This window comes from Megascapheus bottae, chromosome 22 (assembly GCF_031878675.1).
Source record: "Megascapheus bottae isolate mThoBot1 chromosome 22, mThoBot2.hap1, whole genome shotgun sequence".
In the NCBI taxonomy this organism is placed as follows: Eukaryota; Metazoa; Chordata; class Mammalia; order Rodentia; family Geomyidae; genus Megascapheus; species Megascapheus bottae.
The window spans coordinates 30,333,852-30,346,589 of NC_143530.1; the positions used below are offsets into that span (position 1 = coordinate 30,333,852).

General features: G+C 41.5%; 1 protein-coding gene across 5 annotated transcripts in view; it reads left to right on the top strand.

Moving 5' to 3' along the window:
- The window catches only part of Dsp (desmoplakin), a 135,261-nt gene that overhangs the window by 88,342 nt on the left and 34,181 nt on the right, over positions 1-12,738 (top strand). For all 5 annotated transcript variants that reach the window (XM_090356441.1, XM_090356440.1, XM_090356442.1 and 2 more), the window contains 3 exons: positions 4,698-4,800; positions 9,379-9,527; positions 10,794-10,968. In XM_090356441.1, the coding sequence (XP_090212567.1) occupies positions 4,711-4,800; positions 9,379-9,527; positions 10,794-10,968 (414 nt within the window). In that variant the 5' untranslated portion in view covers positions 4,698-4,710. The remainder of the gene's footprint in view (positions 1-4,697; positions 4,801-9,378; positions 9,528-10,793; positions 10,969-12,738) is intronic.

Consider the following 12,738-nt stretch of genomic DNA (forward strand, 5'->3'; position numbering starts at 1 on the left):
TAGAGTGGTAGTCTTGAGACGAAGAGCTCAGGGACAATGCCCAGGTCCAGGAATAGAGCAGTAGCTTTGAGCTGAAGAGCTCAGGGACAGTGCCCAGGCCTAAAGGTCAAGCCCCATGACCCACAAAAAAATAACAATTTTTCCAGTTCTTTCCATTTCCTTGTGGGGGGGGCAATGCCATTCTTTCTGCTGGAGGCATAGAACTCCATTGTGTATATATACCACATTTTCCTGATCCATTCATTTACGGAGGCTACTAGCACAACCATGTTCATTGCAGCATTATTTATGATAACTAAGAACTAATCCAGATTCCTCTAAGTTGATGAATGGATTAAACACAGCCAGATCTGAGTGGATTTTTCTCTGGGCTCAGACAAACAAACTGACATGTCAAGGTGGATTTTCTCTTTACTGAGCATCAATTAGCTGAGTCTACCTTTTGTGATGGATAGAGCCACTAGACAGGCACCCCTGGTTCCTTTTTCCTTTGTTTCCATACTTCAGACTCAAGTCAAATTCCTGTGAATGAAAGAGAACATGAGCAGGTCTTGCTTTTTTTTTTTTTTTTTTGGCAGTCCTGGGCCTTGAACTCAGGGCACTCTCCTTGGGATTTCTCAAGGCTAGAGCTCTATCACTTGAGCCACAGCACCACTTCTGGCCTTTTCTATGTATGTGGTAGTGAGGAATTGAACTGAGACTTCGTGCATGCTAAACAAGTACTCTACCAGTAGGATAAACTCCCGGCCCCATCTTGTGAATATAATGTAACTCTTCTATTAATTACAATAAAAAATATATGGAAAAAATGTGGTGCTTGGAATGTGGCCTTCTGATAAAGTGCTTGTCTAGCAAACATGAAACCCTGGGTTTGATTCCTCGGTACCACATACTAAGAAAAAGCCAGAAGTGGTGCTGTGGCTCAAGTGGTAGAGTTCTAGCCTCAAGAAAGCCCAAGGACAGTGCCAAGGCCCTGAGTTCAAGCCCCAGGACTGGCAAAAAAAAAGTGTACAATAAGCTGTCATTCCTTTGCTATAGTTTCACTTACTATGGTTTTAATTATCCATAGTCAACTAAAAATATTAAATGAAAAGTTCTAGAAACAAGCAATTCAGAAGTTTCTAATACCTTTCATTACAACATACTGTTATAATTTCTCTAATATCAATGTTAACCTCTTACTGTGCTAATTATAAATTAAACTTTATCATAGGTGTACTGTATTTGGGAAAACTGTGTATATCATGTTTAGTACCTTGTAGAGTTTCTGGTATCTACTGAGGGTCTTAGAATGTATCCCCCAGGGGTGAAGAGGAGTTACTATGTGGTCTGAATTAATGAGATTATTGTGTCCTATACACAAATTACAAATTACCAAAGATGTTTATGTTTGTTCTTTCAGCTTTTCTTTTTTGACCCTTACAAGTAATGAGATTTCTGTGCACCCCTCTTTCGTGTACAGTTGCTAACCTATAAAATGCAAGGTGAAATACATAAGTGCTCAGCTACCGCAAGGACATGTTGTGGTGAATGCACTCAAGTTGTTTAATAAAGCACAAGGGGGCATTTAGTATTATGAACAGCATCTGGAATTGCCTGGTTGTGAAAAATTCGATACATGAGGGGCAAGGAGAAGAGGGGGAAGGTGTCTTTTCCTTTTAGAGAGGCTGGATGATCCCTAGATATAGGAATGTCTTCTCTCTCATGTACACTTTGGATACATTCATTTACAGTTGGATTTGACCTCCTATCTGTGTGTGCTGGAGACAGAACTCAGGGTCTCATGCATGAGACCCTGCATTTTCTGCATTTGCAGAAAAGTTGCCAGGGTAGTACAAAGTTCCTGTATACACCTTCCCTAGCTTTTCTTAACTGCCCCTATCTCATAGCTCAGTTTATGATAGTTTTTACAATGGCACACCTTGTTAAGTCACTTAGAAACTCTGATTTTGCTAAGAGATAACTATTTCATTTATAATCTCGGGACTGGCATTCTCTGTGGGGATTACTCTTGGACCTAACTTGTTGAGCAGAATTTCCAATATTTCAGATTAAAGTTGCTCTTATTTTCTCTCAACAAAGGCAACAAATACAATTATGTAAGCCTTTCATAATTTCCCTTTAAAAAATTTATACAAGGTCTTGCTGTGTTGTCAGTGTGATCTTTTCAACTCCCAGGATTCAGCAATTAGAAAGACCCTAATTTCTTATTCTTCTAGGGTTGGAAATGAAGTTTCTATATTTCTTTTCTTTTTTTTTTTTTTTGCCAGTCCTGGGGCTTAAACTCAGGACCTGGGCACTGTCCTTGGGCTTTCTCAAGGCTAGAGCTCTACCACTTGAGCCACAGCACCATTTCTGGCTTTTTTTCTATGTATGGGGTACGAGGAATTGAAACTGGGTCTTCATGCAAGCTAGGCAAGCACTCTACCACTAGGCTAAACTACCTGCCCAAGTTTCTGTATTTCTTAATAATGTTTCCTTTGTCTCTTGAGTTTCTTTCCTGTGTTTTTTAACAGGTACATTTGGGAAAGTGTTCTAAGGCAGTTGGAATTCTGTACAAGTTAGGACAATGGGTGTAGTCTGGCTTATGCCTCAGCAGCGTGAGAAGCATGCCAGAGTTCTGGTGTCCCTGAGTAGAGGAGAGACTGGTTGTATTCATGGTAGAGCAGGAGGGGAGGCCAGCCTGGTTTTGATGGCTGGACAGCTCAGGCAGCACACTGCCTGGGCCTGCCTGGAGGAGCTGGTATCATCCTTTGGGAGTGGTTCCCAGGGAGGGCTGGGTTCCTCACCCACATTCAGCGAGTACAGGCTTGTTGGGGAGCCTTGTTTGCAGGCAGGGACCCTAAAGAGGTGGCAGGAAAAGAAAGTACTTCCTTATGATATGATGATGCGTGTTCAGGCGCTATGGGAAAAGTTCCCACATTCTTGGGTGCCTATCCATCTGTGTATAATATGGCCATTATTTCTCAAATCTTTTTATTTTTTTCCTTTTTATTGCTGGGAATGGAACCCAGGGCCTCATATATGATAGGCAAAGACTATCTCCAAGCCACACACCTTCAGCCCAACCTTAAATATATATATATATATATATATAAATTTTTTTTGGTCCATCTTGGATCCTTGGCACTGCCCCTGAGCTCTTTTGCTCAAGGTTAGCACTTTACTACTTTGGGCTACAGCACCACTTCTGTTTTTTTCTGGTGGTTAATTGGAGATAAGGCTCTCATGGACTCTCCTGCCCTGGCTGGTTTTAAACCTCGATCCTCAGATCTCAGCCTCCTGAGTAGTGAGGATTACAGGTGTAAGCCTGTAATTTACCTTTTTAAAGCAGTGACATTTTTTTAAATCATCTATGGAGCCAGGAGCCCATGGCTCCTGTAATCCTAGCTATTCATAAGATTGTGATCTGAGTATTGAGGTTTGAATCCAGCTTGGGCTGAAAAGTTGGTAAGACTTTTAGGTCCAATTAACCAGGAAAAAGAAAAGCTGAAAGTAGAGCTGTGCCTTAATTGTAGAGCCTTGAGGGACAGTGGTAATGCCCTGAGTTCAAAGCCTAGTACTGTTACTACACACACACACACACACACACACACACACACACTATAATCTACACACTTATACAACACCACCATTGTTTTAAGGTTCCTGTCATAAGTCTTCCAGCAAAGTGTCACACTTGAGATGTACATGGCACGAACCTCACTGCTGAGAAAAGTTGAATACTGGCATTTATGGAAAAAGAGACTTAATATTTTTACATGAAGATACAGAAATTTTCCATTGTTCTTTTCACACCATGATTTCATTGCCATTACTGGCTTTGATTGAGATTCCAAACAATTCTTTTGTAGAGTTAGCTTTTCTCTGTTCCAGCAGATGTGAAAGTGAATTTTTTTTTTTTGTGGGTCATGGGGCTTGAACTTGGCCTTGGCACTGTCCCTGAGCTCTTCAGCTCAAGGCTACTGCCCTACCCTTGAGCCAAGCCCCACTTCCCATTTTCTGGAGGTTAATTGGAGATAAGAGTCTCAAGTCCTTTTGTGCCCAGGCTGGCTTTGAACCCCAATCCTCCGATTTCAACCTCCTGAGTAGCTATGATTACAGGTGTGAGCCACCGCACCCGGCTGAAAGTGAAATCTTTATATTCTGTATTTGATATCAGGAGGGCTTCCCACAGAGGGACTTGTGGTACTGGGAATGTGGTGCTATAGATAGCTGTGGGTTGAAGTGAAAGGCTTGATAAATAGTCTCAAATGGCTTCCCATCATTACTGCAAGTGTGTTTGTGCAACTACAAAAAAAATAGTTGTGAAGAACTTTATTGGTCTACATGATAAAATTTTTAAAAGTTTTGAAGATTGGAAAAACAGTTACACTCATTTTAAATATCCCTGATGATAATTTGCACTGCGGTTTTATAAGGAAGTGTGGTGATTCTGAGGAAATGTATGCTGAAATGTAACAGGGCAGGATAACTCTGAAATGATTCAGAACAAAGGTACCTATACACAAACAAATACACATTCATGGAGAGGGGAGAAGGAAACAGCACAATGCTAACAGGTAATCTGAGTGGAGAGCCTCATGCGAGTATTTTTATCTTGGTATTGCAACTATCCTATGAAAGTTTCAGATAATTTCACAATTAGATTAAAAAATGCCACTGTATGTTTGATTTCTTTGTGTTTTCCTCCTCAGTCAAACTGGCACCATGTCCCGGCACCAGAACCAGAATACCATCCAGGAGCTCCTACAAAACTGCTCAGACTGCCTGATGCGAGCAGAGCTCATTGTGCAGCCGGTAAGATTTCTTTATTCTGAGTGCTTCTCGAGAACTCTCATCCATGCTCCAGTGGGTTCCGGGAGCTTTCAGATCTTTTCATTGTACATTCTGTTCTTTCCCCTCTTTCACATACTTAGTGTTTAGGGATAATCTTTTTTCAGAAGAAGAAGGGAATATTGTCTTTGTTTTCTGGGAAATTTTTCAGAATAGACTAGACAGGGATACATATGGTAATACAATACCCCTGTCTGGGTAGGTTACAAAGAAAAGAGCTTTATTTTAGATCACAGTTCTGGTCTGGGATCAAGAGGGCCTACTGGAAGCAAAGGTAGCATTGGGCAAGAGACGGGGAATGTGCCAGAGACCCAGCCAAATTGGCTTTCCTAACAGACCCACTTTGGAAGGCAGCAATGCTCACCACTGTACCACCAACATGACAGACCCACTTTGAAGGTGACCTAATAGCCTGTGAGTCTATGGATCATATGAATAAGTTAATCACCTCTTGAAGATCCCACTAAGTCTCCTGCCATAGATGTTTTCATACAGACTGATGAGACTTTTTTGAAATTGTAATAATCTGTTGTTCAATATTTTCTGAGCAATGTAGCCTGATATACTTCTACTAGTAGATTGGGATGGATTGTCCCTTGCATTTGTCCACTTTAGGAAAAGACACTGTATTGAGAGAACAACTCTACTAGACAAACATGAAACTATAGAAAGTAAGCAATTGAAAGATATGGGATATGGTAGCATTATGGGAATCTATCTATCTATATATATATATATGTGTGTATATGTATATGTGTGTGTGTGTGTGTGTGTGTATATATATATATATATATATATATATATATGCCAGTCCTGGAGCTTGCTCAGAGCTTGAGCCACTGTCCTTGGGCTTTCTCAAGGCTAGAGCTCTACCCTTTGAGCCACAATACCACTTCCAGCTTTTCCTGTATATGTGGTACCAAGGAACTGAACCTGGGTCTTCATGCATGCTAGGCAAGCATGCTACCACTAGGCCAAACTCCCGGTCCAACTTTCTAATTTTTTAGGGAGCTGAGCTAGAACCCATGACTTCACATATGTAAAGCAAGTACTCTACCACTGAGCTATACTCCTAGCTCTAATAGGATATTTGTTAAGAAAACTACCTATCTTACATCATTACATTGGGAATAGAAATCATAGGTTCCTTCTATTTGCTGTGTAAAGTGCTCATTTTATTATTATTATTATTATTATTATTTTGCCAGGTATGGAGCTTGAATTCTGGGCCTGGGCACTGTCCCTGAGCTCTTCAGCTCAAGGTTAGCACTCTACCACTTGAGGCACAGCACCACTTCTGGTTTTCTGGTGGTTGATTGGAGATAAGAGTCTCATGGACTTTTGTGCCCTGGCTGGCTTGGGACTGTAGTCCTCAGATCTCAGCCTCCTGCGTAGCTAGAAATATAGGTGTGAGCCACCAGTGCCCAGCTAAAGTATTCATTTTAATATGTTGTGGCACTTGGGTTTCATCTGAGTTTGAAAAACAAAACAAAACAAAAAGCCAGACTAAAGAGTAGAGAAGAATGATTATATCTTTTCAGAAAGGAACTAGATTCCAGTCTTCCCCTGTGTTAACATTAATGTAAGAGTTACAACTAGAATCTGCTAAATCAAAAAGAACTCTTTACATAGTCTGTATTTGAGACAGATTTTAACTAAACAAATTTGAAGAATAACTTAATGTTCTTATATCTTAATTTAAATACTGGCTGAATTTTTGTTCAAGTTAGCCTTGACTGCATAAAAAGACATATCTTCTCTTTTTCTATCTATTTCTTCATCTCTTAGTCTCTTTCCTTCTCTGTCTCTCTTTCATAAAACTATTGGAGGCATTAGTAGCTTAATGTTGAACACAGCTCATCTCTGGACACAGTTGTAGTGATTGAATACATTTACATGTTATAAAAACTGATGTGGCATCATCTTTTTTAAAAAAATTATTTCTAATGACATGCATCGAAGTGCAAAATATACATTTCTATTTATTTATTTTTTGTTGCCAGTCCTGGGCCTTGAACTCAGGGCCTGGGCACTGTCCTTGGGATTTCTCAGAACTAGAACTCTACCACTTGAGCTGCAGCACCCTTTCTGGCTTTTTTTCTGTGTATGTGGTACCAAGGAATGGAACCCGGGTCTTTGTGCATGCTAGGCAAGCACTCTACTACTAGAGTAAACTACTACTAGGCTAAACTCCCAGCCCCCTGATTGCTTACATTTCTGTAAAGAGAATTGAGGTTTATTTGGCTGAAAGCAGCAGATATAAAATTCTAGAATAAGCTTGCAAGTTACATGGACATTTTCTGTTCTGTTCTGTTTTTTTTTTTTTTTTTTTTTTTTTGTCGGTGGTGGGGCTTGACCTCTGGGCCTGGGTATTGTCCTTGAGCACTCCAGCTCAAGACTACTACCCTACCCCCTGAGCCACAGTGCCACTTCCCATGGAAATTTTCTATTTAAAGAAAAGATGGATTGGGTGCTCCAACTAATCAACAAAAAGCTGGAAGTGTGGCTTAAGTGGTAGAGTACTAGCCTTGAGCAAAAAAGCTTTGGACAGTGCACAGGCCCTGAGCTTAAGCGTCTGGACTGGCATAGAGAGAGAGAGAGAGAGAGAGAGAGAGAGAGAGAGAGAGAGAGAGAGAGAGAGAGAGAGAGAGAGAGAGAGAGAGAGAGAGAGAGAGAGAGAGAGAGAGAGAGAGAGAGAATGTTAGAGGTATGGCTCAAAGTGATAGAGCAAGTCTGAGATCTGGAGTTCAAACCCTTATACTGCCAGAAAGAAAAGAAAATAAATTTGTTTAATAATTATAGACTCATAATCTGGGCACAATAGCTTGAGCCTGTAATCCTAGCTACTCAGGAGGCTGAGATCTGAGGATCAAGATTCAAAGCCAATTAACTTCTAGAAAATGGGAAGTGGGGCTTGGCTCAAGGGTAGGGCGATAGCCTTGAGCTGAAGAGCTCAGGGACAACACCCAGGCCCAGGGGTAGAGTGGGAGCCTTGAGCTAAAGAGCTCTGGGATAGTGCCAAGACTGAGTTCAAGGCCCATGACCCACCAAAAAACAAAATAAAAAAAAATAGTTATAGACTCATAAGAAGTTGCCAAATTAGTTTAGTTTAGTCCTGGTTACCCTTCATCCAGCTTCCTCCATTAGTGACAGCTTATATAATGGAAATATATCATCATGTAAATTGGAATGCAGGCAGGTTCAATAGATAGAGTTCACCTCACCAAAGAAAACCTACCTACCTACCTTCCTTCCTTTTTTTTTTTTTTTTGCAAGTCCCGGGCTTGAGCTCAGGGCCTGAGCACTGTCCTTGGACTTTCTCAAGGCTAGAGCTCTACCACTTGAGCCTCAGCACCACTTCCAGCTTTTTTCTATGTATGTGGTACCGAGGAATCGAACCAGGGTCTTCATGCATGCTAGGCAAGCACTTTAACCACTAGGCCAAACTCCTGGCCCTATGTTCTTTCCTTGTTTTAATGCCAGTACTGAGGCTTGAACTCAGGGCCTCGCATTCTCTCCAGGCCTTTTCCCTCAAGGCTGATGCTCTTCTACTTGCGCCAAATTTTTTTTTCTAGCTTTTGCTGGCTAACTGGAGAGAAGAGTCTCATGGACTTTCCTGCCTAGGCTGGCTTTGAACCATGATCCTCAGATCTCAGCCTCCTAGCTAGCTAGGATTACAGGTGTGAGCCACCAGTGCCTGTCTAAAAGCCTTTATTTATGTATTTATTTTTGCACCAATCCTGGGATTTGAACTCAGCGTTTGGGCACTATCCTTGGACACTTTTTGCTCATGGCTAGCGCTCTGCCACTTGAGCCACAGCTCCACTTCTGGATATTTCTGTGTATGCGGTACCAAGGAATCAAACTCAGGGCTTGGTGCATGCTAGGTGAGCACTCTACCACGAGGCTACGCTCCCAGCTCTAAAAGCCTTATTTTTAAGAGCTGATTTTTTTTTTTTTTTTTTTTTTTGCCAGTCGGGCTTCAGCTCAGGGCATGAGCACTGTCCTTGAGCTTTCTCAAGGCCAGAGCTCTACCACTTGAGCCATAGCACCGCTTATGGCTTTTTTCTATGTATGTGGTACTGAGGAATCGAATCTGGGTCTTCGTGCATGCTAGGCAAGCACTTTACCACTAGGCCAAACTCCCAGCCCCAAGAGCTGAAATTTCCATTTAAAATTCAGGAAAGTCTCAGTTGGTGTGTAAAAGATCTTATGTGGTTTAATTTTGCAGTGTTTTACCACAGTGAAATATCCATCACTGAGAGGTCAATGTGAATATAAAAGACTGACATTTAACATATTGAAGCAAAGGAAAGCAAACCATCGAAGTGAAAATTAGAGACACTCTTAGTTCTTCCTTCTCACTCTGCTTCTTCATCTTATATTAGATCATTTCCGTTTGAAATTTTCTAGGGGGAAGGAGGAAAGGGAGTGCGGATTATAAATTACACTTACAGTAGAAGGTTTTGCCTTTTGCTAATATGCAAAAGACTTTCCTTCCCAGTCTTATGTGTATTCCTCCCTGATACTTCTTTCTCTCAGGAACTAAAATATGGAGATGGAATACAGCTGGCTCGGAGTAGAGAACTGGATGAATGTTTTGCACAGGCCAATGACCAGATGGAAATCACAGACAGCTTGATCCGGGAGATGCGGCAGATGGGCCAGCCCTGTGATGCTTATCAGAAAAGGTACTGCCCACACAACAGAGCCTGGATGGGACTGGTCTTGTGACAAGTGCTCTGCACTCTGTTGCTTAGTCCCGTGATCTGGGTCTTTTTCTAGATGCAAGGATCACCCCTTGTCCTTGCAGCTCTGTGCATCTCTAATACAAATCAACACAAGCTATGATCTTCCTCCTTTGTAGAATCACCAAGTTGTCATAAGAATTAAATAACCTACCCAAGTAGTGACCATTCAAAAACTCTAGTTTTCATTTTGAAGAGTTCATTATGAGATGTTTACTGCCCCACCATTTAGACAACAGCTGAGTCCCCTGGCACAGCATCTGATTCCTTCTCTTCTCTCATCCTGTCTTTCCCTCCCTTTCTCCTTCCCTTCCTCTTTCTCTCTTTCCCCTTCTTCTCTCCCTCCTCTCTCCCCTCCTTGTTCTGTTTTAGAGCTCTTCCTCTTGAGCCACAGTGCCAATTTCAGCTTTTTCTGAGTAATTTATTGGCAGTAAGTCTCTTAGACTTTCCTGCCTACAGTGGCTTCAAACTGTGTTTCTCAGATCTCAGCTTCCTGAGTAGCTAGGATTATAGGCACAAGCCACCAGTGCCTGGCTTCTTGTTCCTTTTTTTTTTTGGTTCTTGAAATTCTTGAGTTTAAACTCCGGGCATCCAAGTTGATAGGCAAGTTCTTTACCACTTGAGCCACTCCTCCACTGCTTCTTTCTTTGTGCTTAGTTATTTTTCAAGGATTGCCTGGAGTTTCCGTGGAACCAGCCTTGGGCCTTGACTCTTTTACCTGTACCGTTTGTGTATGTAGGGCCACAGCAGCTCATCAGCATGTCCAGCTATTGGTTGAAATGGGTTCTCACTAGTGTTTTGTCTGGGCTAACCTTCACCTAGGATCTTCATGATCTCTGCCTCCCAAGTAGATAGGATTATAGTTGCGAGCCACCATGACAAACTAGCACCTAACTTTCTTAGATTCATGAGTACCAAAATGAGACTTGGAAGTGAACTCCCCAAAGCAGAAATATATGGTTGCCAAAGGTACAAAGAAAATCCCTATAAGAGAATAAAAGATTAGGCAAAGGTGGTGACATTTCTGTGTTGATGCCTTTGAGCATCTTGTCAGGAGATTATCAAGTTCCAAGTTATGGAGTAAAGAAAAAAAAATACCTTTGAATAAAACATTTGTGGCTTGTACAGTGACCTATTGGAGACCCAGCTAAGGGAACATTTGTCTCACACCTGTTTTCCACATTGACATTGTTTTTCCTTTCCTTTTAGGCTGCTGCAGCTCCAGGAGCAAATGCGAGCTCTTTATAAGGCCATCAGTGTCCCTCGTGTCCGAAGAGCCAGCTCTAAGGGAGGTGGAGGCTACACTTGTCAGAGTGGCTCTGGCTGGGATGAGTTCACCAAGAGACTCACCGGTGAATGTCTGGGGTGGATGAGACAGCAAAGGGTAAGTAGCGGTTCTTTGAACCTCGAGGCTGCAATGCCCTCTGCAATGCAGAGGCTTGTGGGTCAACCCCAGTATTCTGATAACTCATAATGTTCTTGTCCTCCAGTGATAGCAACTACTTGCTGTTCTATGCTAAATGACTTCTTCCACTTGCTGTTCTGCACTAAATGACTTCTTCGTTCTGCATGAGGGCTTGTCCACCTCATCCATACTGCAGATAGATACTTAGAAAAGAAAGAGCCAAGCAGAGAGGGCTCACGCCTGTAATCTTAGCTACCCTGGAGGCAAAGATCAGTAGTATTTCTGTCCCAGGCTAGCTGGATCAAAAAAAAAAGTTTGAGAGTCTACTCATTTCAACAGAAAAAAGCTGATGCAGTGGTGTGAGCCTTGTCATTCCAGCTGCTATGGAAAGGATAAATAGGAGAATAGAGGCTGGAGATGGCTCCAGAAAAAAAAAAAAAAGACTCTATTTCAAAACTAACCAGAGCAAAAAGAGCTGGAGACTTGGCCAAGACAGTACCTGCCTGGCAACTGGAAGCTCCAAGTGAAAAAGAAAAGGAAAAAGAAAAAGAAAACCATCATTGGAGTTGTTGAAAACGAACTGGATATTCTGGTTTGGGCTTCTTGGTCTCTTCCCTTGTCGTTCTGAAGTGTCAGTTGTTTGGTTGTACAAACATCACATCACTGGTGTGGGAGTGAAGTAAAATAATGGCATAGAAGTCTGTGCTTATCCTTTCTCCAGAACTGGAATTTCTACAGAGCATTTTCAATGCTAATTATTGTTGTGTTGTTTCATGTAGTGATTATGCCCTGTAATGAGCAGGTGGCAGTAGAAATATGCCATTATCACCTAGATGGGAATTTTGTAATGAAAACCTACTACTTACTAATGAACCATCCTTCTCTTGAGAAGATGGATGTATGAGAATGATACTTTGTGGACACATGGTTATGCAATGAGGTTTTTGACAGTACGAAAGCCTGATTAGTTCTAGCTGGATCCAGTTCTAAATTTCTCAGTCACTTAAATTTTCATTTGTTTTTAGGATCAGATTTCATTATGTTGCTCAGGAAGGTTTCAAGCTCATGGGCTTAAAGCAATCATTCCAAATCAGTCTACACAGGCAAGCTCTACCACAGTTAACCTTTGAAAAGTTTTGAGTATTTTTTTCTTTTATTTATCTTCATTAGTGTAACTTGCTATTCAAGGGGGCTTTTTTTTTTTTTTTTTTTTTTTTTGCCAGTCCTGGGCTTGAGCTCAGGGTCTGAGCACTGTCCTTGGACTTTCTCAAGGCTAGAGCTCTACCACTTGAGCCTCAGCACCACTTCCGGCTTTTTTCTATGTATGTGGTACCGAGGAATCAAACCCAGGTCTTCATGCATGCTAGGCAAACACTTTAACCACTAGGCCAAACTCCCAGCCTCAAGGGGGCTTTTATTGTGACATTTTCACGAATGTTTACACTGTATTGCAACCAATCAATCTCATTCCTCTATCACTGTCCCTTGATCCCTTCCTACTTCCCAATACAATGTCACTGTTTTGTTTTCGTTCATGTTGACAATCTATTTTGACCCTAATCTTTCACTCTTGTTAGCCCGACCCACTCTCACTAGTACTCAACCCTAGAGCTTATTTTTCTTTTCCCTCCTCTCAATCTCATATCAAACAGCTTTCACTGAAGTTCATGTTCTTCATGAAGTTCTTCTTTCATATGTAGTCGCAGTGTATCTCAAAATTATTCGCCTTGTATCTTTTTTATTTTCCTT